Genomic DNA, 27,450 nt, shown 5'->3' with positions numbered 1-27,450 from the left:
CGCAAGGACATGGACCCATGCATCTTTTTGAAGCCTCTTTCAATGATTTTATTCCCTATATTTATGCGTACATCTTAAAACTAAAGAAGGTTTGTGGCTTCAGAATCCCTAGACCTGGGATCTGCTAACTACTCAATGAGTGACCTTGCGAGATCAGGTCACATGCCTCAGACTTGGTTCCCGCATCTATAAAATAGGGTTGCTGTGAGAATTACAGATAGTAAATGATGCAAACCATTTAGCACAATGCTTGAGTACTCCATATCTAGACTATGGCTAGTCCTGTTGCTTCTATCCTCCAAACATCGTGTATCTAGAATTTAACCACTCTCATCACTCCTCAGCTAAAGCTTAAAGCCACCCTTGTCCCTCGGGTATTATAGTGAGTGACAGCGCCTATCTAAACTTTGTTTCTGGGGAGCCTGGTGGCTGAGTCAGTTAAGCATCTGCCTTCGGCTCAGGTCATGATCGCAGGGTCCTAGGATTGAGCCCTACGCCGGGCTCTCTGCTGAGAGCCTGCTTCTCCCTCTCCCTGCTGCATCCTCCTGCTAGTACTCTCTCTCTGTAAAATAAATAAATTAAATCTTAAAAAAAAACACAAAACTATTTCCACCCATTCCCTTCCTCCACTTTATTGTCAAAAAAAGACCAGAGTGAATCTTTTGAAATGCAAATTAGATAATAAGGAAACTCTCCTCAAAGCCCCCTAGTGGCTTCCCATCCACCCAAATCCAATGTCCTCACTGTTGCCTACAGAATCCTACAGGACCTGGCCCTTAGCCATCTCTGCAATGTCTTTCCCTCCCCCTCTCCTCTTGCTTTCTCTGTTCCGGCTACTTTGTCTTCTTTGCCACATCTCAGTCTGAGCAAGTTCCTGCCTCAGCCTCTTCACATTTATTTATTTATTTATTTATTTTTAAAGATTTTTATTTATTTGACAGAGACACAGTGAGAGAGGGAACACAAGCAGGAGTGGGGGAGGGAGAAGCAGGCTTCCGGCAGAGCAGGGAGCCTGATGGGGGTTGGGGGGGGCGGACTTGATCCCAGGACCCTGGGCCCAAGACTGATGCTTAACGACTGAGCCACCCACATGCCCCAGCCTCTTCACATTTAATGTTCCCTCTTCCTGGAAAAAAATTTCCTTCAGATTCACTGCCTGGTTCACTCCCTCACTTCCTTTGGGTTTGTGCTGAAATATTACCTTACCCATCCCCTTCCCAACCTCCTGTATATCAGTGTGTGATGCATCTATTAATTTCCTATTAATTCAAGCAACAGATGCTCTATCAATATTTAAGATGGTTAGTAAATTATAATAAAAAGAACAGCTTACATGCCATGAATTTTGCTTTCCCTGGTGGGTGGCAATCTATCTTCTTGGTATACTCTGTCGCCTGCAATAGATCTTAGCTCAGATGATGCCTCCAGCAAGAAATCTTCCTTGATCAGTCAGGGCAGAAGTGATTCTTCACTTCTCAGTGATCAATTTGTACCATTCCCTTTTGCCTTGCGTTGTCGTTTTTATAAGTATCTTCTCTTAAACATAATAAGACATCGGACATATCATGTACAACTTTATATAATGCAATATTTGTAGGACAACCTCTCTTGTAATCCACTTTAGATATTTAGGAAAAGTTACATACGCAAGTTACATATACATACATATTCAAGTTGTATAAATGAATTCACATTGATGAGTAAGTGTTATTTGGGATGGGTCATAGAGCCCAGAACCCAAAATCTCAGAGTTAGTATTTTCAAGGAAAAATTAGGTGGAGGAGAAAAATGAAAATATTAAACTACAAAAGTCAATTAAATGTATAATAAAAAAAAAGACTATATGAATATAAGGCTGAATTGTATGGAGCTATCTCCATGGGTCCACAGATCTATGTCATATAAATATGACAAACTGACATATTTATAAAGAGTTTTGGTAAGAAGGTCATTTCTTCTTACTTCTTTACAGTAATTCTATGTTTCTTATTTTCTCTATGCTTTTGTTTACTATGTCTTAGAAATATTAGTAACAAAATAATTTTCCTGTGCTATAGAGAAGAAAGACTTGTATATTGCAGTTCTTTTTGGACTATCATGGTAGTTCTATATTGATGTAATTTTTTGTGATCATGGTACTTTAAGTTTGATTGTCTTGTGTGGAAAAGCCTCAGGCACTGACCTAAGTCCTTTTTCACTTAATTCTTAAAACAGCCCTATGGGGCAGGTAGGTATTAGTTAATCACATCATGTTACTCTCATGTTTAAAAACCCTCTAATGGCTCCCCATTTCACTTACAGGAACCTCAAACTCTTACTGTCCTTATGGGACCCACCCGCCAGGACCCTGTCCATTTCTTCTACTCCGTCTCTTATCGACTCTTTCACCTTGCTTCACGCTATATGGCCTGGTCTCCATCTGTCCTTGAACATGCCTAAACAAGCTGCTTCCTGACTTGCCTTGCTGTTCCTTCTGCCTGGAATGCTGTAATCAGACCTTTCTGTGACTATCTCTTTGTCCTTATTAAGTTTCACCTTAAATTTTAGTTTCTCATTAGACTTTTGTTTTAAGAAAAAATAGCAACCAAAAACCCTTTGTATGGGGTTGTCAGATTTAGCAAGTAAAAAATACAAAACCCAGTTAAACTTGAATATCAGATAAGCAACAAATGGCATTTTAGTGTGTGGTGTACAAATTCTGGACATACCTATACTCAAAGAGTATCTGCAATTTAAACTTAACTGGATGTCCTGCAATTTATCTGGCAACCCTACCTCCAGAGCCACTCTGTTATGGTACCCTGTTTAATTTTCTTAACCAACTGAGCCACCCAGGCGCCCCTCCTGTTTAATTTTCTTCATGGGACTTTTCTTTTTAGAAATTCTGTTTACTGTTCGACTCTCCTATCGGAAGATGGGCTCCATGAGAGTGGGGCCCTGTCTGCCCTGTTCACAGCTTCATCCTCACAGCCTCTCATATTGCCTGACACATAGTAGGTGCTCAATAAATATTTGTTAAGTATTTGTTATAAAGATTTAAAAAAAAAAAAGACTAAAAAGCCAGGATGGTAAGATCTCGAGGGCATACTGTTAGCTAGAGGAGACTGGAATCAGACAGTATGGTGCCAAAGCCCAGGGAACTCTTCCGTGTTTTCCACATTTAATGGTGTGGAGGGCAGTGGACGAGGGAAGGGACACGGTGTCACCTGCTTTTCAAGAAGCACTCTTAGTAGAATCGGAAGACCCTTGGATCAGTAGATTTAGGGAGAAGCAAGGTCTGAACGAGGAAAACAAACCCTTTTCCATTTGCCTTGCAACGAAGCAAAGGAAGTAAATGCACTTGGATTTAAACAAGATTCTCTGCGTTTGGAATGGTGTGAGAGGTAGTGGACATCCTCCATATCCTCGTCCACCATAAACTCCCTGCAACTTTAGGGCTGGCTAATTTACGGTCAGACTCCGGAAACCTCTAGACCTGGATCACAAAAGGAACTACCGGTGTACATGCAAATAAAGAGCAAGGAGGCTGGATGGGATGAAGTCAAGACAGAAGAAATCAAACTCTCTTGTTGGATCCAGGACACGAAACGGGGCGGGAGCAGCAGTGTTCAGCCCCAGAATTCGGTCAGGTTCACCTTTCGGTATGGACGCTCTGTGCCCCACAGGACCCACCCAAGGCGCATAATCTTCTCTCTAGCTCACTTCATTGGACCAAGACACTAGCCGGCGCGCGCGTCCAGCCATCGGCCCAAAGAGAGCTACGTGGGGAGCTGTGGCCAGATCCTGGGGAGCAACCTGGCGCTGGTCCCTACCCATCTCCACCCGGCTCTCGCCTGCCCACCCTCCCACCCAGGAGCTGGAGGATGGTCCCGGGGTGCTCCCGCGGGGCTGCTGGTCGCGCCTGTCTTCAGCGCAATCCGCCCTGTTGTGTGAGTGGCGCGCGCGCCCAGTTGGGAGGCAGCCGCCCCCGCCGCTGACAGGTGCTGCCCTGAGGGCGCAGGGTGCGGTCCCTGGCGCAGCTGGACGCGCACGCTCGTGCGCTTGTAGCTTCTCCAGCCCAGAGCCCGCGAGGAGAGGGAGCCAGGGCGCGGCCTGGGGGACTCCAGGGGACTGGAGCTGCGGAGCTCGGAGCTAGAAACTTTGCGGGAGCGGCGGCCGGGATTCGGTGGCAGCGCCAGCCCACCCCGGCAGGTGCAGGAGGAAGAGGCGGCGCCGGAGTCCGGCGGCCGAAGAGCCTTGGAGGCGGCGGCGGCGGCTTTCCCCCGCGCTGTCCTGAAGCCGCCGGGCACTCCCGGCTTCTGCTGCTGCGTCCGTCGCCGCCGCCACCGCGGGGCTCCTGGAGGAGGTGCAGCCGGAGAGGGCGGAGGAGAAGAAGGAAGAGGAGGAGGTGGCGGAGGAGTGGAGAGGAGGAGCAGGGGGTGGAGGATGGAGCCCCGGGCAGCCGCGGCGGGGTCGCCCGAGCCTGCGGCGGCGTCCTCCTCCTTCCAGGCCCGGCTCTGGAAGAACCTGCAGCTGGGGGTGGGCAAGAGCAAGGGCAGCGGGGGCGGGCGCGCAGGGGCCCCAGAGCGCCGCACTGCGGACACCCCATCGCCCTCCCCGCCACTCCCGGGGGGCAGGCGGGACGCACTGGCCGGCGTGGGTGGCGCGGGCAGCAGGTGGAGCGGCTTCAAGAAGCGCAAGCAAGTGCTGGACCGCGTCTTCTCCTCCTCCCAGCCCAACCTGTGCTGCTCCTCGCCGGAGCCTCTCGAGCCCGGCGGCGCCGGCAGAACCGAGCAGGGGTCCACCCTGCGCCGCCGGATCCGTGAGCATTTGCTCCCCGCGGGAAAGGGGCCGGCGACGACCGCGGGAGCAGAGGGAGGGACGCCTCCTGGCGGACGCTCCCCGGACTCGGCTCCCTCTTCGTCCTCCGCCTCATCCTCCCTGTCCTCCTCGCCCCAGCCGCCCGTGAGGGGGGACCGCGCCCGAGATGAGGGTGCACGGCGTCGGGGCCCCGAGGCGCACTTGTGCCATCAAAAGAGTTCATCCCTGCCGGGCACTGCCTGCCTGGAGCAGCTGCTGGACCCGCCGCCGCCTCCCGCGGAGCCACCTCAGAGCCCGGTGCAGCCGCGGACCCCGGAGAAGGGCGAGGAGCTCGGCAGCAGCCAGGTGAGCGACCGGTGCGCGCGGCGGGAGACTGGGTGCGCGGGACACGCCTCCGGCTTCGGGCGGTCGCTACCCGGGGAGACGCGGGGGGAGTGGAGGTGCTACCAAGTAAATCAAATAGTGAAAAGAAAACAGTCCCGGTCCTGCTCAGTAAAGATACAGTTCTGACTTGCACCCTGACGTTACTTTTGGTAGAAATAACCCCTACTACCAGAAGCTCTTTGGGTAGCTCTATGCGTTGCCAATGAAAATGGAGCTATTAATAGTAGCCAAATGAGAGAGGAATAAAGTTAGACATAAGATGGGTACTTTTTGGGGGGGTCTCCTAGAAGGGCTGCCTTAGGTAAGTCTCACCTCTAAAGAAAAACAAATCCAGCAACTTAAAAAAAAAAAAATTACAGCCATGTATGAGGGTGCGGAGGGGCCACCATTGGAAACAACTAGAAACAAATGGCTTGCGGGAAGGAACAGTGATGCGGGGAGGTGAATCGTTGGTAAACGTGAGGCCGTTTATTGGGGAAACCCTTAAAGCAGAAGTCTGCTTGTTTTCTCGCACTCCCTTCTTCAAAGTTCCGGCGGCAAGTCGATCGCTGCCCAACAAGTGGACTGCGTGAGCGTCTCAGCCGAGTTCGTCAGACTCGCTCCTATGGCCTTTTCCAAGTTTCAGTAGTCATCTGAAGCGGTTGCGTCTCAAGTATGCTGCTTTATGTACATCGTGTTGCCTCTTTGTTCAGGCAAGAGTTAAGTTTGGTCCGACGAGAGTCAAGTAAAAATGAACTTGTAGGATTCTTAAGGCGTTCCACGGAGCAGCTGCTTTTACTCCCTCGGTTTTGGAGAGGAGTTGCGCTCCTTTTGTTAATACTTAAAAATTGTGTTAATGCTAGCAAGTATTTTGAAAGTTCCAGTCTGTCAGTGACCTCAAAGAACTCTTTTCCTCCAATACATCTTAGCTTATTTAAATTCTCATTATTTTGACTCTAATTAGTCTTTAATTAATTTAAAGGTTAATCTTTAATTAGATTAAAATTTGAGCTACATAACCTTAAGGCCATGTTTTGAACAGCAAGATACAGGAATAGATGGCCTCTCAATTGAAAATTTTTGTCGTTTGTTAGCTAATTACTGTGGTTTCAGAAAACAAGCCAGAATACAGGTGGGTAACCTGATGTTACTGATGCTCTAGAAGACACCTGATGTTCTAGAAAAAGTTCCTATTCGGAGAAGAGTAGGTAGAGATAACATTGACAAAGAGTCTAAACTCTACTTTTCCTTTTATCTTGAAAGGTAACTGAATAGAACTCCTGTTTCTGGCTTCAAAAGTAAAAAGTGTTTTTAAAAGGATGTTTTAAATTCAGTGTAGAGGAATGCTATATATTTTAATAGAATTTACTTTTGAATGTGTACATAAATCTAAGGTATAAGAACTTCAGAGTTGGGGTACTGTTTACATTTGTTTTTATTAACTTCTATGATCAGGAATAATACAACAACCAATAATTGAATTATTCTGAAGGTAGATATATTACTTAACCCCCCAAATTCTTTGCAGTTCATCGAACCAAGATTCTCAAAGCAAAAGCAGAGAATTCTGAATGAATCTTTGTTAGTTTTTACCAAAAAGTTTTCTGACACTATCAAGCTTTAAAAAATACTGCCATGTAATTATGAATTTTGGAGAGCACATTACACTACCATTGTGTGTGCCCTCACCATATGCCTTACAGCCTTACTGGATTAGAGCCTCCCAGCACCCCTACAGGACAGAAGTTCTTGTTGCCATTTTATGGATTAGGAGACTGATGCTCAAAGACATTAAATAACCTTTCCAGGGTCACATGGTTAATAAATGACCAAGGTTTTACACTAAAATTCTCCAGAGTCTTTTTACATTACTATAACCCTTTGACAACTTTTAGAGCTTGTGTGTTTCTGAGATGACTTCAGTCCTAAGATTAATGCTTGCAAGTTTACATACATTCTGGGGGGTTTCCCCCTTCCTAGAATCAGTTCCATGATGTATTAGCTATATTAATTTGTTCTTTTCTCTGTGATACATTATTTCATAACTATGACATCACATTTACAAGTGACATTATTAATTATACCATCTAAAGAAGCTTTTCCTTATAAGGAACCAGCATTTCAACAAAGACATAAAAGGAATAACAAAGCTAAAACGCCTTTCAAAGAATAGGTGAAAAGTGGGGTGTAGGCAGAACAGTAGCCCCAAGGGGCTTGTTTGAGGCCACAAACAGTCCTAGGAAGAGGCACCATTGCTGGTTTCCTGCATCTGCTTGCTGCTCATGGAGTCTGTTCCTTGAGAAGTGGACAGCCTTCTGTTAGGAGTCACAAATCTGGCTTTGAGCAGCACTCTCTCACCAGTGCAGAAGCAGGATTCCTTGGTCCTCCCATGGCCCCTCTGCCCAATTCCTAGAGCCCGGCTGGCTCACCTTGTGATGAAGAAGAGGAAGAAATAGAGTTGGAAGCTGGAAGTAGAAGAGGACTCCCTGAGGTGTCCAGGAGTAGGTTGAGCTTCATGCACCCTTGCAAGCTTCCTGCATCACTCAGAGATCTTTCCTTGCTCCCCCAGGCCCTGGCCTCACAACATACTTGGGCTGGGGTAGGGAGAGTGTAGCATGTGCAGATCCCTGTGTTGTACACCAAGCCAAATAGGTACACATGAAAGCAAAGGCAATAAGAGCACTGAATACATCTCCAGATTGCCTAGATAAAAAGAACTTTCAAAGAAGAAAGAAAATTCATTGCAAAAATAATGCAAATGTCTCAGTTTTTCTCTGCTTGATCCTGGCATTAGCCCTGTTCTCCAACACCTCCCTACCTCTCCATTTCCCCCCTGCAGCTCAGCATGAGGCCACAACAACATATGTGCATAAACTCTGACTCTGGGTGGAGGTGTTAAGCAAAAGCAAGAAAACAAAACAAAACAAAAAATAAAAAAACAACTACATCAGTTTGAACTGCTGGGGGAAAGGGATTTGGAAATCACTGAACTACAATGATTAACACTGAGCAAACCATGCTGCCTCCCATCTCCCTCTTGCTACTCTGTGGTCTTCAGTCCGATATACCTCTGAAAGGCACTTTAACAGAGTTAATAATGCCTTGTTGTTAGGGCATGTACATTATTTAAAATGTTCTGCTTTGAGAAAAAGAAAAAAAAAACACATTTCTTCCCACTGATTCTAGTTCACGTGCTTGGCCATATTGTCATACCAGATGCATTTCATTTTCTGCAACACAGTTGGGAAAGATGCTTTCTGAATTTGTGTGCATATCAAAAATATGCCAATTTTATGTATTCTGTCTTGATGAGTTACTAAAATTATATTTTGCTAGAATCAGGAAGCCAGTATTTTAAGATAAAGAGTGAAGAATGAATATGTCCCATTTTTTTAGGGCTTTAACAAAAATGTGAAGTTTATGAATGTTAAACTTTTATTGTTTTTTCTTTTAAATTCATGTTGTTAAAACTGCTTCCATAGGGAAGCAAAAAAATTTTTGTAAAAAACGTGGCTACATTATTCAGGGTATGATAGAAATGTTTCAAAACATAGTAAGAGGAATATTCATTCATTGGGATAAAATTCCTAAGATACATCTGTAAGCTCCAACAAAAAGTAGAAAAATATTTTCTAAGATGAAGTCTATACATGAAGTGCAGCTTGGTTCATTAATTATCTGACCTTTTAGAGAAAGCTTATGTTTTCAAAAATGACTTAAAAATGTGATTTGGGTTAATTTTTGCTATTTCCCAGGTGTCCTTAATATTACTTGAAAGGACATAACTTAATCTTGGGGAAGACACAAATGTAAAGAAATGTAATTCCTAATATGAATGGCTTAAAATCACCAAAAAACAAACACTCTCAAAAACAAGCCCTAAAAGCAATGTTAATAACTTTTTCCAAGCTTTTTCAAAGTGAGAGAGGAAGGATGAGATCTTAGGACATTTTGGAACAGGGCATGAAGTTTGATGTGTGATAGCATTCTAAAAAATACTGGGATCATCAGCTTATTGCAGAGGAAGAGAGTAAACAGTGACAGGCTTACTTTGGAGTGGAATTATTTTCCTATGACTTTTATGTTCTATCCTGTGTATCTGGCAGATTTGAGTACAGCTATGCATCTTGGGTATATGGAAATGTTATCAAGTAAATATTATGGGAGCTCAATAAGCCCTAGCAATTGCTAGTGTATTATAGTATAACTGTATTAAAGTTTTGCCACTGCCAAAATTACAAATAAGCGCGTAGCTGAAAAAAAATTAATGGGAACTTTGCTGGTCCTCCTCATTTAAGATGTAAATGATTTTACTTGCATGGGTGGCAAAAGTAGCCTCAGATTAACCAAGGTGGTACTGATGACAGTATAATTTCACAGAGTAATGAAAAACCTTATATTACTTTTGGCAAGTGTGGGCACATTATTCTGGAAAAGTGAAATAAATACTTAGAGAAAATAGGATTACTAGATTCATAAAGATAATAGGATAAGCACTCTCCCTTTTTTCTTTTGCCCCGTCGTTTGGAAATAAGGGATGATTTCACAAAATTAAAGGTTAATAATATATCTTTTGTAACTCAGAAACGTAGTGTGGTTTCTTGGCTCGTGATGGTTATCAAAATGTTGGTCAACTCTAGACTGACGAAGAGTAAATAGTCTGATAATTTTGTAAGCATTGACAAAATCTGCATATTCTGAAGTTAGGTCGTGTGTTTTCTTGTTAATTCATACCATTTGCAGTGTCATAGTCCTATGTTTTAGACAAACAGAAATGACGTTTTTGAATCCTGAAACGTTTTGGTTTGACTTCTTTTTTTTTTTTCCTGGAAAACTCACGAAACATGATATATTTCCTTGCCTCAATAAGCCAAGAGTCCTAAATAAACCTGCTCTTGGTAACTGAGGCTTATTGTTTGAAAACTGGCTTTTTTGTTTGTTTAATGTGAGTGAAGTAAATATTGTGCTAGAACTTGCTTTAGATAAACTTGTTTGTTTTTCATAAAATTATGGTATGGGATCTATAGAGGACAAGTTTATCTTTCTATAAAGTTAATTATTGAAAGGTGTGAGGCACCCTTCCTCATGTCATTTTTTTCTGTTGCCAAATAATCTCTACTGTTTTTATTGGTGATTTTTGATTTGTTGGAACTGTCGACAATCACACTTTCTTTTTCCCTGCAAGATTAGCTTTATGTGCCATTTTGCTTTCTTTGTCACTGTCAACCATTTCTTCCAACTAACATTGCTTTTTATAAATCAGATGTGGAAAGTGATGACTATCCCTCAACAACTGAAGATTTTATGCAAATAGTTTCCCCCTCCAATGTAGACCAGTTTCTTACATGAGAATTTTTTTTTCAGCGGAATATCAGGCCATGATTTTCCTCATGTCTCCAGATATATTTGTCTTTAACATCAATCTGAATGCAAGCAACACAAAAAACCCCTATATTTTCAATACAATGAGATTTAAAAGTCCTGCATACTGTCTTCTTAGAGAACAATAGTCCTGTGAAGTCTTTTGAGATATTTTATACCAGCCTGATTTCTCATCCTTTTGGGAAAAATTATAACACATGATAGACAAATGGACCTCTGGATGTGTTGGGATCAATGCGTCTTCCTAATCTCACAGGTTTTATCAGTGAGGCCCCGTCAGTATGAGCAACTCACCCTATTTTGCTTAAGCCTGGCTCTCTTCACCAGCACTGCTAGAGTAGAATTTGGCAAGCCTTAGTACAATCGACCTGTCTAATCAGCATTGTAGAGGGAAGACTACTCACTAAGTGGTTGCTGAGTGAATGAAGGGATGAATGGAAGGGCTAGAGCTATTCAGAAGTTCTCTGGAAATGTTTCAAAAGCACTTTTAGTTATATAATGATGTTCCTGCCTTCTTGTTTCCAAGTCCTTTTAAGTCTGGCAGATGTATCTGACCTTCTCCTCTTCCCTAGCTGGTGGCTTGGCTTTTCTCAGCCCGTACTTCAGTTCTTGTTCGTGCTGGCGGGTGTGAAGGGAGGACATGACACCTACTAACTGGCCACCATATTGTATTCACGTGGAGGATGGAGGAGTGATTTCTACTTCTGAGGTCTCTGGCTCAGGGATGCATTTCTTGGTGCCAATCTCTGACTCTGGGTACCCTTTTTTGGCACCCAAGTCTCGTTTTCTGACCCCTGATGTTGCACCCCCACATCTGGATTCCAACACCTTGCTGACATAGTCTTACTCACTTATGATCTCTAAGTCTTGATCTCTGCTTGGATCTTAGCTCAAGCTAATGTCCTGCCTGCATCACTGTCACTTCTCCTCAAACCCATCCCCTTGAACCAGATTAAAATCCCAGCCTTGATCCAGAATCCTGTCCTCACTAGCCTGGTCCACTCTGTTGCCTCTTGAATGCCAAGTGTGTGAACTCTGGGTCAGACATTTGGTCAATTGCTTTTCACAGTGACCACATGTCTAATGCTGAGCCTATTTAGGAAATGCTAAAGCCTCCCTCCAGAAAATCTGCATTGCCAGTTAATTACATTTGCCTATAAAGGATGTCTTTATACCTGAAGTGCTAGACTACAGCTGATCTTTTTGGGGAGCACTGTTCATTGTCTCTGTGATCCTGCTTCCTTCCATCCTAATTTGAAGTCCTCACCATGTCTAGTCTTTAACGTAATCACCCTTTTCGTCAGTCCTGCCTGCTTTCCTCTTTCCCCTTAAAATTCTCTCTCCCTCTCTCTACTTGCAAGATCATTTTCATAGTGAATCATTAAGCATCTGGAGCTGTGCTGTCTCAGATGGAGCCACTAGCCACACTTGGCTCTTGAACGCTGGAAATACAGCAAATTTGAATTGAGATGTGCTATAAGTGTTCGATGCACACTGGATTGTGAAGGCTTAGCACAAAGAAAAGAAGGTAAAATATCTCATTATTAATTTTGTATGGTGCTTGTACATTAAAATAATATTTTGGGTATGTTGGATTAAATGGAATATAGTATTAAAGTTCCTTTCCATTTTTTAAAAAAATATGACTACCTGAATATTTAAAATTATGTACGTGGCTCACATTTTTATTTCTAGCAGACCGCACTGATCTAGGACAGGGATTCAAACTTCACTGTGCACAGGGACCATCCAAGAAAAGAAAATGAGCAGAGAGGGTTTGATGGGGTTCGTGGTGAACAAGGGAGCTCTTGCCCCATTGAAGGGCAGCTGCTCTTCAGCTTCAACGGGTTATTGTCATATCGTGAAAGAGGCATTGTTGCCATAATTTCTGGATTCTTTAATACAAGCCAGAAACCTGGATTTTCATGTGAAATCTCCAGGTTCTTGAACTTTTGGCAAATTATTTGAAAAAAATTTTTTAAACTATAGTCCAAATAAAATATATCTCTGGGCTGAGTTTAGCTATCAGTTTGAACTTCTGGCTCAGAGAGCTCAGGTCTGATTTCTCCTTTCCTCTCCCAGTGCCAGGCATATGTTATCTGCGACATAGGAGGTGTCAATGCATTTTACCAAATAATGGAATCAGGAGTGGTGGAATTGAAGCCAGAATGCAGTGGGCTGAGGGGTGTGAGAAAGAGGAGCCGGGGACAGGGAAAGAAGCCAAGCAGTTTGGCTCTTTAGGGGATAAAAGAAAGTGGTAGTAGGAGGGCAGGAACCATGTTGGGATGGGCCCTTTGGAAGATTTTTGGTTTTTTAATGGGTATCACCTGAGTGGGTTAATAAGTAGGAGCCTATGGAGAGGGAGAGGTTGACATTTAAGGAGAACAGGGGGATAAAGGAAGGGGTGAGCTAACTCAGGGCATGGGTCAGAGTGGGCCACAGAGTCTAGGGGATGTGGTAGCCTCAGCCAGAAGAAGGGTTCCTCTTCCATTGCAAACGGAAGGAGACACTGTGGGCATGGATGCAGGTAAGCAGTAGGTTTGGTGTCAGCAATTTAGGGGTGTTCCCACCTGATGGCTTCTGCCTTGTTTTGGAGTGTGGTTAGGATTTGGCCACAGGGAGATGGTGGTGGTGGCAGGGCAGGGTGGGGGGTGGGGGGCAGGGGTGGTTACTGCCACAGCCACGGATGTGAATAAGTGTGCTGTGTATTCAAAACATGGGAGTCAGTGATGGGTCTGAGGCCTGTGCTTCAGGAAGGAGGGTATGGGAAGTAGAGGTGGAGATGAAGCTGTGGCCAGACTGGGGGGCCGAGCAGTGCATCCAGGGCAGCTGTAGGGAACCTTGGGGGCATCTGAGCAGGAGAGACAGAGTCAAGTGAGCATCAGACGGAGAAGTTAGCAGCAGAGACCACAAGAGTCCTAGTGGGAGCCTGAAGCTGGGCAGTCACCTGACCTTGGGGATGGGAAGAGAGGAGATTTGAAAGACCAGGGATTTGGCTGAACCTTCAAGGAAAGGGAGAGTGGAAGGAAGTAATCACACCACGTTTTCCCCTTTACTTATGTCTTTGGTTTTTCTTGGTTATGTTAAAAAAAATGCTTTTATTGAAAAGTCTTTTTCTGGGGAAGGTTGAGTTTTGAATTTGCATTTATGGTGGAGGGTGCCAGGCTCCTGAGCACCAGATTGTCACCTATTTACCGCAATAGCTCATATTCTTTATAGTTATTTTGAATTCTTCCTGAATGAAATAGTTTTCCTTTTCTCTGCAGCATTAGACACTGAAAATAGTGTTGGTGGGGTAAGAGAAAGGGTAAAACAGGTTTAACATGTTTGTTAAAATCAGGTAAAACAAGAAAACCTCCCACATGACTCGGTTTCATAGATTCTTATGGACCTGATTGATGTCAGAGTGGCTAAATATTTGGGGAAATAGTTAAAATGAAAAGTTTTAGAATCCATGGGCTCTGTTGGAAATTTTCATTCTTGAGGCATTTTGTGCCTCAAACATATTAAAATATGCTTTCTTTCTCAGACGAAAGATTGATCTGTGCATGGCAAATGATCAATTTCTGAAAATTGCAAATAGATATCTTCTCAAAATAGAAACCATATTCTATCTAGACCCTTAAGCCATATTTGGCTCCTGTTCTTTTATTGAAATGTAAAATAGCTTTTCATAACAGAAAAATGCAGCATTTCTATAGTTGCTTTTAAATAGTATTTTCACCACACCAAATTAGAAGTCTGAGTGTTTTCCTAAAGTATCTTTTGAGATTGGAATAGATTTTGGAGAGAGGATCTCTGTCACTACAGAGCTGTTGCCAAGCCTCATGCTCCCTAGAGGTGGGAAACCCTGACTCAGCATGCCCCCCCCACCCCCGCACCTTCTCCATCTCCTTTCTTTGTTTCCCTCTGCCTTTTTTTTTTTAAGATTTTATTTATTTATTTGACAGAGAGACAGCAAGAGAGGGAACACAAGCAGGGGGAGTGGGAGAGGGAGAAGCAGGCTTCCTGTGGAGCAGGGAGCCCGGAGCCGGGAGCCCGATGCGGGGCTCGATCCCAGGACACTGGGATCATGACCCGAGCTGAAGGCAGAGACTTAAGTAACTGAGCCACCCGGTGCCCCTTCCCTCTGCTTTTAAAGAGAACCTGGAGCTGAGGGACAGGGATGGAGTCCAGCTGTGATTGTGACTGGCCTTGCATATATGCCAATTCAACTCTGTAGTTTCAAGTGAAAAAACCATTTACCTAACCATTTTGGTTGTCACCCCTCAATCCTTTCCTGCTCCCTTTGTCCCCCCAGACAGCATTCATTTACTCTAGACCCAGCTGGGGCTTTTGTGACTCTCTGGCCTGCTCTGTGGGGATCAGCTGAGTGAGGCCGGGGACCAGGCGGAGAGTCTTTTCCTTTTCCAGTTTCCCAGGCCCCATGCCCTCTGCCTCTTTTCAAGGAAGATACAGCTTTGTTAAGTGATCTTATATTTATTCCTCTCTGCCTGACATTTTCACTTTCTCTGACTTGAACTTTTTTTCTCCCTGGGTATATGCCAGAACAGGAGGAAGAACTATATGGAACTTACTAGGAAGGGATTTTTGTGTATTTTGGATTATCAACCATGGTTAGGCTGTTTACCTCTCACAGGACTTCCCCGGTGGGGTATTACGTGGGTCTTGGCTCTTCATTCTCTGCCCTACTGCTCCCTGCCTTTCAGCTGTTTTACTTTTCTTTCTTTCTGGGAACATGGTCAGGGAAAATAAAAAAGGAACGTCAGGCACTTTTTTATTAGAAGTTTTTATAATTTTTCTTATAGTGAGGTTTAAGTAATTAGCTCCTATGATGTTTTGACATTTTGCACTGCTTTGACATTTGCTGTACACACACCCACACAGTTACGTCTTTACCAGGTATGTTGTATATACATACCTAGTCTTTCACACACATACTATTTTCCCCTGGGGCCAAAGATGACCACAACGCCGATATTCTTCTACTGCTTTATTTTATTTTATTTTTATTTTTATTTTCAGTAGGCTCCATGTCCAACATGGGGCTTGAACCTGATGACCCTGAGATTAAGAGTCATATGCTCTACCGACTGAGCCAGCCAGGCACTCCAATATTCTTCCACTTCTAAATTTAATGTGGCAGTACTACCTTTCAATGATAACTTTGTCTTTACAACTGGCTTAAGTCTATGTAGTCTGAGTAGTTGTATAATAACCAGCTCAGCCAAAGAGAGAGAAGAAAAAAACCAATCAGCAATTTTCATGGTTTACTGTGGGGTGTGTTCTGCAAAGGGAATGTGTAATCTTATTTTGAATTTGAACTAATGTATAAGGAATGCCTTTTCTTCAGCAGAATGATTATTCTTTCCTAAGTAGCTATCTTATTTATAGCCACTATGGAAAAGAATCATTCCCTTAAGCTTTTGAAACCTAGAATTCACAATAATCAGTATCTACCGTTAGTATTTTCAAGCTGGGCCTGGCATTAGCCTCACAAAGACATCCTTAGAGCTAAAACTAGGGAGGTGTTTTGGCGAGCTTCATTATTGATATAGTTCATGTTTTAATTAGAGAAAAAGTGATACCTTTAGGATTGTGAAGATGTATTCTCATCTGAGGATATTCCTGATACGCATGAGGAAGCTCATTTTGTGAAATCACCTCAAAAGACAAGTCAGAGAATAACTGAGTTAGGCCTTTGTTTTTGTTGGCTGCTTAAAAAATGTTCTGTTTTCTGTTAATATTGCTACCGATTCTCATTGACTGTTTTTGAAAATATGTTCTTATGCCATTTTGTTACTTTTTTCATCCTCTTAATTTTATCTGGATAGCATCCCGAGTGGTGTATTTATTTGTGTCCATTTCATATCTTAAAATCTATTCTTTTCTTTTAGGCATATAAATCCAATGTGAGTTTTCAGTAGCTACACAAATTTTGTTTGTAAAATGGTGCTAGAAATTGGTCATGGAAACTAGTTTTGCTTAAGTGCCCATGAACTGCTTTCTAGTGGTACGGCTTGGCTTTATGACCCTGCATTTGAATTAACTTTTGTAAAATCGCAGTACATGTTCCAGCTTCTGAAGTTAGGTCACATGAGGGAGGACATGCTGAGTGTGGTCCTCCCTCACCCACCTGCGCTGGGCTCTCTTTGTAATTGTATCCTTTCACCTCTGACCTTTGGCCCACCAACCACGGGGCCTCTCATCTTGGTGCCATTTTAAAATGACACTTTATACCTGCTCTTAAAAATCACTAAACCTACAGAGTATTTATTATGTATTGGCACTATTCTAGGTGCTTTACATATATTAGCTCATTTATCTACTACAATACTTTCTGAAGTAGGTTTATTACCTTTTGCATTCTCCAGATGAGGAAACTGAGTTATAGGAGATTAAGGGACTGCTCCAGAGTCACACATCAGTATAATTTGGATTCTACAAAGGAAGGCTCTCTGAAGTAGGTTGTGCCCAAGGAGCCCAGCCTAGGGAAATGGAACTCCAGGGGGAAGTTTGGATGAAGTTTTAAAGCCTTGTCTTTGTCCCCATCTCAGTAGTAACATCACAGCTCTTCGGCCATTTCCTTCTTTTCCTTTTCCAGTTTCCCAGGCCCCATGCCCTTTCTTATCTGAAGGTTATCTCTTAACAAGTACAGAATGTAACAGAAGATTTTGGTGTCAGGCATAATCCTAGCTCTCCCACTTACTTCTTACTCTTAAGTCCTCTTAGCTCTCTTTGATTGCTAGATAAAGATATTGCTAGCAACTTTTGAACATCCGTCTTACTTTAAAAAAAATTCTTCCTCATCAGGTAACCCTGCTAGATCATCACCACTATTTCTGTTATTGATATTGTTATTAGGAATGCTTTGTAAGGGCGCCTGGGTGGCTCAGTTGGTTAAGCGACTGCCTTCGGCTCAGGTCATGATCCTCAAGTCCCAGGATCGAGTCCTGCATTGGGCTCCTTGCTCAGCAGGGAGTCTGCTTCTCCCTCTGACCCTCCCCCCCCATGCTCTCTCTCTCTCTATCTCATTCTCTCTCAAATAAATAAATAAAATCTTTAAAAAAAAAAAGGGAATGCTTTGTAAGTTATGAGACCCTTATAATTATGTATTATCTATATTTTACAGCCTCCTCGGCTTCTCTCATTAAGGCTTTCTTATCCTGTGAAAGGCATGATATTAGAGAAAGGCTATGAAATGAAGTAGATTTATTTGCTGGGCATTGTTTACATGGTATCTCAAATAGTTGTTATAGATTATGTGTATTATCTCACTCAAAACCTCACAGCGGTTTTTACAGAGAGGAATTATCAGTGCATTTTATATATGGTAAATGATTAGAGAGGCCAGTTTGTATGCAGTCCAAGTTCTGTCCATAGCTAGTCAGTGGAAGAGCATGGGTAGCAGACATCTGATTTCTGCCGGGCCATAGTTTCTGGAAACCCCCCGCTCCACTGGTTAGCGAGGCCACATCCGTGCACCAGTGCCGGGTACATGACTGGTACCCAAACCACTGATTCGTGGTTGATTCTGACATTCCTTTAACACCAGTCTTACCAAAGGGCCTGAGTCTTAACTTTGTTTTGGAGAGACAACTGGAAGAATGTGCTATTATTGGTTGGAGGAAAGTATCCAGAAAGAGTGAGTGTGAATGGGTTAGTTTGTCTATTTGCACACTCAGTTCTGAGAGCTCATAAGTGAACATTTTTCAGATCATTCTTGTTGTGAGTTCCATACATGTATCTGGACTTCCAATCATGTTGTTAAATGCCTTTGAAGAATAAAGCTATGCATCCTGCAGTTAGTCTATGTGTTAGGATCTCTGGGCAGGAAAACAGCTTGTTGTCTAAGCAACTAGTTGTCCGTGACTATGCCTGGTTAGGGTATATTCCTTTAGCAAGAAAAAGGCGAGATATATCTTCTGAATTTGGTAAGACTTCTAATGTTTCTTGGTAATAATAATAATGGCACTAAAGTCTTAGTCGTGAGTGCTTTGCAGGCATTACTTCTTCTAGGCTTTGAGACAACTCTAGAAGAGGCCAGAATTCCTAGCCTCATTTTATAGATAAATCAGTGGAGGCTCAGAAAGGGCGAGGAAGTTGCTCGGGTCACATAGCTGGTAAGTGGTGGAGCTGGGATTTTTGTACCTGAGTAAGTTAAGTGGTTGAATGCCATGATGCATGGCTTTCCTCCACACTGAAGTTGCTACATCTGCTCACGAGCGCTGGCTTTTCTGGATATCTTGGAATGGTGAAAAGATTTGGTTAAATGTTTTCTATGGTGAACCAGCCCCAGATGTATATATGTAGCTGGAAGATCTCCTTCTGCTACCGTACCAACAATTTTGGGACTAGATCTCTCTTCCTTTCTCTCTCCCTTCCTCACATATTTATGAAATATCCTACACTATGGTAGACATGGTATCTTGTTAATACCTTGATAAAGAAGACACATCAGTTCCTGCTCTCCGAGAGTTTATGGTCTAGTAGGAGAAATTTCCATTACAGTTTTTAAAATACACAAATCATGTTCCATTATAATTGTAATAATGGATTCAGAGGAGTACAGAGAACTACAGCTAATCAATCGTAAGTGGTCCCAGCCTAAGCTTGCAGGAAGGAGAGGGGCAGGGAAGGCTTTCCTGAAGAAGTGACATTTAAGGTGCAAAGAATGAACAGGAGTTGGCCAGATTTGGGGGAGCAGAAGGAAGTAAGGGATGTGGCAGATAGTTCTGGGCACTGGACAGTACAGCAGAAGGCACTTAGAGAAAGTTTGCCCGGGCAGCCAGAGTTCAGTAAGAAGAAAAGTATGGGGGATCAGTCTGGAACTGTTGGCCGGGGCCAGGTTATGCAGGACCTTGTGGGCCATGGGGAGATGTGGACTTTCACAAGTTCTGAAGCCATCTTGAGAGCTCTGATGCTCCTCTGTGAAGAGGAGAACCATCTTCAGGGAGTTCGTGACTTTGGTCTGGGAATAGCTGTTCTTTGCTGCTACCTGTGGAGCCACATTGTGCTCACAGATGTGGTTTGTGAAGACATAGAAATGTTAGTTGGGGCTACTTCCCTCTCCTAAGATGTTGTATTTTAAAAATGTCTGTAAGAAATAGAAATATCTTTCCCCCTGGAAAAACAAGCCATTTCATTCTTCCTATTGCCTTTTTATTGCGCACTGTTGGAAGGTAAATGAAGGCAGGAAATGCAATCTAATCTCCCCTTGTCAGTACTCAGGGGAGAGATTCTCAGAGACAGCACATTTCCCAGCCTAAGTAGAGATGAAAATGAGATAAAGCCCAGTGATTTAGATGTTACAGCGGTAAATTATGGAAGACATCTATTTTGTGAGCTTCCTATTTCTTTCCTGAAGTTAGGATGGGGGAAAAAAATGAAGAACCTTGGGAAGGGATTCTGTAAGGAGGTGTATATTTAAATCTGTATATTTTGTTAACATAATCATGGGTAGTTAGGAAGACTGCTTGTTGAACAGATCTGAAACATGGGCAGAGAGATTTAAGTTTTATGTTTTCCTATGTATTTTCTTAGATATAAAATCTAAGTTTTATATATTCATTTACAGCCAATATTCACCTTTGGGAAACAGATTGGCTGTAGTGCCTAAGCAACAAGGAAAGCTTAAAGGGTATAAAACCTCACCATGGTATTTATTATACAGTGTTGCAGTAGGGAAAAAAAAAAAGGAACTATAACAACTCCTCTATGAGGCTCTAGTCCATCAATCAAACCTGAAGTAGTAGTATCAGCAGCCTATTTGCTACTTTATGAAAGCTCAGGGTATGGATTCTAGCATGTCCAGCAAATGAGGGCTCAGAAATTATACCAAGACCTGCCCAAGTGAGGCCTGCCAATCAAGCTTTGATCTCTCCAGCCAACCACAGTGATGACCTGCATTCTCTTCATAAAGAAATACAAATGTACACAAATCCATTATTACTGATTCACCTTCAAGCAAGGAAATCAGTGACTTCCAACCCATGGACTCCAAAAACCTCCGTTAGTACCCTTGGGTTAAAAGGAAGACTCAGTGATAGCTCTCATGAAATAAGATGGCCCCATTAGCACTACAAAAAAAAATCAAAACCCGAGTCTTTGAATTTTCAACCATGACCTTTTATATTTATTTATCCCAGAAACTTGCAGGGGAAATGGATTGGTTCTCAGAAGGACAGAACTATAGATTGGCTTCCTAGAAAGACAAGCAGATGTGCCCAGAAATAAAAAGCTAGTTGTGGCCTGTAGCATTTACTGAGACCAGTACATAATTGGAACCCTAATTTGGTCACAACTGGAGTTTATTGTTAATATTGGGTTCTGTTGCCTGAAAGTTGATTTCTGTTCCCTTGTATAGAGTCGTCTTTGGGACTGAACCACTGAAAAGCAAGATTTCTTTACTAGAGGATGTGATGTGGAATCCTGTTAGTTCTCCTCCTCAGGAGTCAACATTTGCTGCCTATGGGCTACACTCACATGTCTCTGTTCTAGCTTCTATGGATCCTTGCCCCTGCCCTCCAGAGATTTGTCCTCTTAGTTGGGGAAATAGTAAAAATACACAAAAGATAAATGTCACTATCAGGTACTGTAGACACCCACTGTTAAGTAAATGAAACCATGGGGATTCCTCTTCATAGGAGATACAGAGGCTCAGTTACCTCATGGTAACTGCTGTTGGTCTAGTTTGCACCAGCACTAGTGTGAATGACTTCTATCCCCTCAGCTCTCTCTACTAGTTTTCTCTCAGTGATCCCATGGCCATGGTTTAGAAATAAATGTGCTAGAAAAGGTAAAAGCCCACACTCTGGAGTCATTTGAAGAAAGAGTTTTTGTTTAAGTTAGAAGGCAGTTCTCAAACCTAAGAGGTGGCTAATTCAGAGGGATGTGGACCTGTGCTGTGTGCTCTGGGCCTTGACAAATGGAATCATCCTTAATTCCCTCTAAAAGAAACCAGCCATAGACCTAACCTGGAGCTCCCTGCCTCGAAGCCTGATTCTCTGCTTGGGACAGCAGCCTATGAGAAGAAGGGCAGGTGGAGCTGGGGGTTGGGGGGAGTGTGAGGGCCTGCTGGACAACTGATGCCTGGTGTGCCAGGAGCCAGGAGATACACCTGCTACTGAGGCTGGGCCTGTGGGTTCTGCCAGGTGGGCCAGGCTCAGGAGCACACAGTGGTTCCCATCATAATGGAACATCTGGGGAGAAGTGGGCAGGAATGCAGATGTCTAATGAGATGAATGGAGCCCAGACAGAGATGTCTTATTAAGGACTCTTTCCTTGTAAGTGACAGAAGCTCAACTCTTCCTGGCTATGGCTACAACAGAGGGTATATTGGCTCACCCCTGAAAAGACCCAGAGCAGGCTGGACGCAGAGCTTCAAGCAATACCATCAGCTCTCTCTGTCTCTGCCCCTCCCCTCCTTCTCACCTTCGCTCAGAATTCCTTGACTCTGGGCATCTTCCCTCTCAGGTTGTTTCCTCCGGCAGCCTTTGGTGCACAGTTCTTTGGAGGGAGTCTCACTGGAATGATTGGGCTCTTACTCTACTCCTTGTGGCCAGGGGATGAGGTGCTTGGCCAGGTCATGGGTGTACCTTGGAGCCCCAGAGTGAGGGGAACCCAACCTAAACCATGGGGATTGAAAATGGGAGAGAAGCAGGTCCTTAAAGGCAAATCAGATTGCTGTGGGCATTTTCTGAGATAGCATGTGATCTTTGTCAGCTTCCATCATGGCATACAGTGGCCAGAGCCAGAAAGCACAGAAGGTGATGGCGCAGCCCATCAATCGCATCTTCAGATACTTGCAAAATAGATCTCGGATTGAGGTGTGGCTTTATGAACAAGTGAACATGCAGATAGAGGGCTGTGTCATTGGTTTTGATGAGTACATGAACCTTGTATTGGGTAATGCAGGAGAGATTCATTCTAAAACAAAGTCAAGAAAACAGCTGGGTCGGATCATGCCAAAAGGAGATAATATTACCCTGCTCCAAAGTGTCTCCAACTAGAAATGATCAATGAAGTGAGAAATTCTTGAGAAGGCCATGTAGTTTGTTTTTTTAAATGTTCTTTTTTGGGAGTATAGTTGTAAAACATTTGTTCACATTGTTTTGATTACCTTCATGTTATTACTAGATGACAATAAATGCTATGGGATTGTTTTCATTAAAAAAATATTGCTGTGGGCAAGCAAAAATTTCCCATGTGCACTTGGGGTTGTGTCAATAATCAGCAGTTGGGAAGATGAATGATCAGGCACCTAGAGCATTGATCTGTGAGCTGCTGGATCTAGTTACTGGCCTGGGGCACAGGGCTCACACCAGCCCTGCAGGAGAAGACTGTTTTTCCTGTGTTTTTAATGTAAAATGAGCATAGTGTATAGAATAAAAAAGTATGTCAGATTCCTTTTTTAATGCCTTTCTATACTATTGTAAAGCCATAGTAATGAGATGAGTAGTTTTAAAGTCAGCTTTGGTACAAATGATAACACTTGAGTTAACTTAAAGCCTCTCTCATTAATTGAGGCCTAGAGTGTTGGAAAAGACCCTATAAATCATACTTTCCATAGATAGATACTGATGCTTGGGGATAAATATACTGAGGAAGTTAAAATACTGTCTTCTCGGGGCGCGTGGGTGGCTCAGTCGTTAAGCGTCTGCCTTCGGCTCAGGTCATGATCCCAGGGTCCTGGGATCGAGTCCCACATCGGGCTCCCTGCTCGGAAGGAAGCCTTCTTCTCCCTCTCCCACTCCCCCTGCTTGTGTTCCTGCTCTCGCTATCTCTCTCTCTGTCAAATAAATAAATAAAATCTTTAAAAAAAAATACTGTCTTCTCCTTTTACAGAGTCTAGTATACGAGCAAGTCCTGATTTACATCCCACTTAGAAGCAGTTTCATTTATACAGATATGCTTTAGTAGTATTCATCCATCACTGCCTTAGTTTCTCTATTGTCCTGACTGTCACACTCTGGAAAAAATTTGCCTTTCGAGGATCTCTAGTTTCAGTAAAAAGGAAGAGAAGGAATCGTGCAAAGGAAGAACGGCTGAGGCAAGCTGTCCACCCCTGGGGTGAAGACCCTACTGGTTGACTTCACCATGGCAGAGAGAGGACTGGGCAGAGTGTCTTCCGGAGCTCACTAAGGTGCTAGCCCCTCCAAACCCCACATTTCTCTTCTGTAAAACTGGGAGAATAACGCACTTACCCGATGGTGTTCTTTAGAGTGAGTTCCTGCCACGTGGTAAATGCTCAATACATATTCATTATTCTCCTATGCTGCCTGCCCCCCCCCATCACTGTTAATAGGCTGTTATTCTCCAACATTTGACTTAACAGGTATTAATTTCCTTTAAAAGTTACACCCTTGTCTTCTGGAGCCTTAAGGACTGATCATTCCTACTTTAGCATGAATTAATTCACTTAGATTCTTTCCTCCTCATTCCTGGATAGAAAACTAAATTTTGATGGAGGTGGGTGAAGTTGGCGGGAGTGGGATGAATTAGCTTGATCTGTCGAATTTGGGGCGGTGAGCTGGGCCTGAGGGGCTGCTGCAGAACTTAGTAGTCAGCAGGTGTGCAAAGAGGCTGGAAAATAGTAAAGCTTTGAATGGAGGTGTGCGGGAAGGGAGAATGCTGTCTGAAGACTTTCTTTGATCCCGAGCTTTGCTGCAGAATGACTGGATCTGGCAAAGGAGTGAGCAACCTACCGTGTTCTCCTCCCGTCCCTTATAATTTCTTGCCCCCAGAACTTGGGCTGGAGCTGCTAGGACTGTATTAGGAGGTCTCATCTGGAAACCAGCCCCATTTGTAACATTGCTTCCCTGGGCCGATGAAGTCAGTAAATAGCTTTCTGGAACCTCACCAGTTCAGGAAACCCAGGGGCTGCCTGCACTTTACAGATAATAGTTTTGTAATGAGGCCTTCCTACACTTGAAAATGTTTCTTCACCACAGCCCAAGTGGAGTGTCTCCTCCGAAGGGGCCACTTTTAGTTACTCCCTTTGCTGAATATATGCCTTGCACATAGTAGATACCCCACAAATGTGAAATCAAATTGAATAATTAGTAAATAATTTTTCTATTAATTGAAGAAAAACTTCTAACTTTTATTTTTTTTAAAGATTTTATTTATTTATTTGAGAGAGAGAGCAAGCAAGAGAGAGCACAAGCAGGGTGAAGGGCAGAGGGAGAAGCAGACTCCCCACTGAGCAGGGAGCCTGATGTGGGACTCGATCCCCGGACTTGGGATCATGACCTGAGCTGAAGGTAGATGCTTAACTGACTGAGCCACCCAGGCGCCCCAAGAAAAACTTTTAATTTTTAAAGTATTAGGAGAATAACTAGGATAAATGATATGGTATGACATAAATGAACTTTATCTTTTAGTTTTCTGATATTTATTGAATAGCTTTGGTCATTTATTAAAAGAATATCTCAAGGAGCTGTTTAGCTGCAACTTTTAAAAAAAATATTTACCACATCTTTATCAATTTCTTAATATTATTGCAACAGTGAACTTTTTCAAATAAAACATTGCATAAGTCCAAAGTTCTGTTTTTAAAGAAAGGATTTAGTTTTACCATGTTATAAATTGTCAGACTCAGAACAATTACATAAAGTCTGGAAAAAACAAACAGACAAATAGATGAACCCAACATAAGAAAGTTAAATGCAAACTTTTGTTCACAAAGCCATACGTTTTTGAGTTAGGCTATCTCTTATACTCCTGAGAATATCCCACATTGCTACAACTACTAGAGGGATTTTATTTTTCAAGGTTACATAGACAAAAATCATCAGTTTCTCAAATACAGATTTAGAATGTGATTCCAAATCTTTCTGTGCTCACAGCTCTGCACATAGTCCTCCCTCGGGTTTTTTGCTGAGAACTGATTTAGGCATCTTCATCTCATTGTTGGTCCTTTTATATTATTTATATTTTTATTTTTGTGTGTCACTTCCTTTCCTTCCTAAAAGCGGGTGTAATGCCTAAGAATGGTGGTGCTTTTGGTATCCTCTGAAGGTATTTTCGGAGTGCCTACCTAGGCACTGTGCTAGGAGTAGCATGCAGGGCTGCCCCGCTCTGCTTCACCGTTTCACAACTGGAACGAACTACAAGCTCTCAGAAGTCTCCTTGATTAAAAAAAGTGTCTGTGGATTGTAGACTTCATTTTCAAGAGCTTGATCCTCTTAAGACCTACTGGCAAGAGTAAATGAGCAGGCAAAGACTTAGTGAGAGCAGAGCCATCGTGGAAGCTTCAGTGCTCCAGCCATATCCCCTCCTCTGGTGACGTGCCCTTCCTCCCACCTCTGGGGCTGTAGGTTGTGTGGCTTCACAGCTGTGTCCCTCACTGGGCATTGCCCTAGACGGTGGGAAACTGCCTCTCCCAAGGTTGGCCCCCTCCAAGAGGATGCTCAGAGCCAATGACTGCTTGATGAGAGGTTAAAGGCCCAGCCCTCCTGTCTCCATTTGGGGCATCTCTGCAGTCCAGGCTCCAATGCTCCCAGTGGGATCTATTTCAGCTCCGGTGAAACCACACTGTGGGTCACCTTCTCCCTCCCAACCTTCCCCCCTCACGTCTTTACAGGGGCATCTTAAGGGGCACTGCCTTCACCCCAAAAAACCATCTGCATGCAGCTCTTCATCACAGAGAATGTTTCTAAGAAACTCATTCTAACAGACACCATTGTTGAATTTCTTGAAGTGATCTCTAAGTTTTTGGAAGAAACAATTAGATGTCATGGAAACAATGGCAATGGTTTTGAAGAGTTTGGTGATACATGGACATTCTGAAGACAATCAAGGGAAATTTTGCTGGTGTGGTTACACCCAGGCTTAAAATAACATTTACGGGAGGATGAAGAAACACAAATGTGCCAGAGGGATGGGCATTAGGTGGCACCAGAGGGCAGTGAAGTTAAAAGGAGATAGACAAATACTACAGGAAATCATTTATTATAGAGTAAAAATTTTAAGTTCTTAAGTAAGTATTTTTAAAAATATCACCAAATGCTAATGTTGGAGGAATCTTTTTTAGCTACAGAATCACACTGTGGCCTGGAGATTCAAATGTTGCAAACAATTAGTTGAAAAGCGCCTACCACTTACTATTCCTATACTATCTCACTGCAAAGATCAGGAAATGATCTTTAGCTGTCAAATTAAGAATTCTGTGAATTAGGTGTTTTTTTATTATTTCTAAAATAATAAGGTCTTAAGGTGGTTAAATGTCATTCCTAATAGTACATTTGCCTGGAATATAGCAGCTACTCAAGTGTTTATTGAATGAATGCAAGAATCGGTGGATAAGGCTGGGAGTTGAATACAAATCCTGGATTTTTTTTCACCGTTGAGAGGAATGGAACTTACTTCAGAGAAGCTGCACAATCTAATGGGACTTCCAATACTTTTGGTTATTATTGCAATTAGGTAAATATGTCATCTTGACTTTTTTTAAAAACATAGAATGAACTTCTAGGAATCTTTGCTGGACATAATCAAAGGTATGAACCAAAATCTCCATGTAGATAATTGTTCATCACTCTGTTACTTTTAACAGGGAAAAATTGGAAATGGCTCAAATATTCAACAATAGGGAAATGCTTAAAGAATTTAATAAACTCTGTAGGTTATTATGTGATAATTTAAAATATTTTCAAGACATTTATTAGTATGCATTTTAAATGAACTTTATTTTTAGAACAATTTTGTAATTACAGAAAAATGACAAAGATGGTACAGCAAATTCCCATATATTCAGCACTCAGTTTCCCCTCTTTTTTTTTTTCCAGAATTTATTTACTTATTTATTTGACATAGAGAGCATAAGCAGGTAGAGTAGCAGATAGAGGGAGAGGCAGAAGCAGGCTCCCCGCCGAGCAAGGAGCCTGATGTGGGGCTTGATCC

General features: G+C 42.8%; 2 protein-coding genes and 1 pseudogene across 3 annotated transcripts in view; 2 read left to right on the top strand and 1 right to left on the bottom strand.

The window, feature by feature from the left end:
* The window catches only part of LOC123835298 (U1 small nuclear ribonucleoprotein C-like), a 69,767-nt pseudogene extending 66,366 nt beyond the window's left edge, over nucleotides 1-3,401 (bottom strand).
* Nucleotides 3,402-4,425: 1,024 nt separating this feature from the next.
* MCTP1 (multiple C2 and transmembrane domain containing 1) overlaps nucleotides 4,426-27,450 on the top strand; it is a 512,471-nt gene continuing 489,446 nt past the window's right edge. For both annotated transcript variants that reach the window (XM_045898718.3, XM_045898712.3), the window contains exon 1: nucleotides 4,426-5,145. In XM_045898718.3, the coding sequence (XP_045754674.1) occupies nucleotides 4,426-5,145 (720 nt within the window). The remainder of the gene's footprint in view (nucleotides 5,146-27,450) is intronic.
* Nucleotides 22,278-22,556, top strand: LOC123860111 (small nuclear ribonucleoprotein E-like). The gene has a single exon (XM_045898782.1). The coding sequence runs from the start codon at nucleotides 22,278-22,280 to the stop codon at nucleotides 22,554-22,556; it is 279 nt and encodes a 92-aa protein (XP_045754738.1).

The sequence above is a fragment of the Mirounga angustirostris genome, unplaced genomic scaffold (genome assembly GCF_029215605.1).
Source record: "Mirounga angustirostris isolate CCGP_5_RB_7025 unplaced genomic scaffold, mMirAng1.0.hap1 SCAF_7, whole genome shotgun sequence".
Lineage (NCBI taxonomy): Eukaryota > Metazoa > Chordata > Mammalia > Carnivora > Phocidae > Mirounga > Mirounga angustirostris.
Note: the sequence above shows the minus strand (reverse complement) of the source record. Positions and strands in the feature narration are given on the sequence as shown.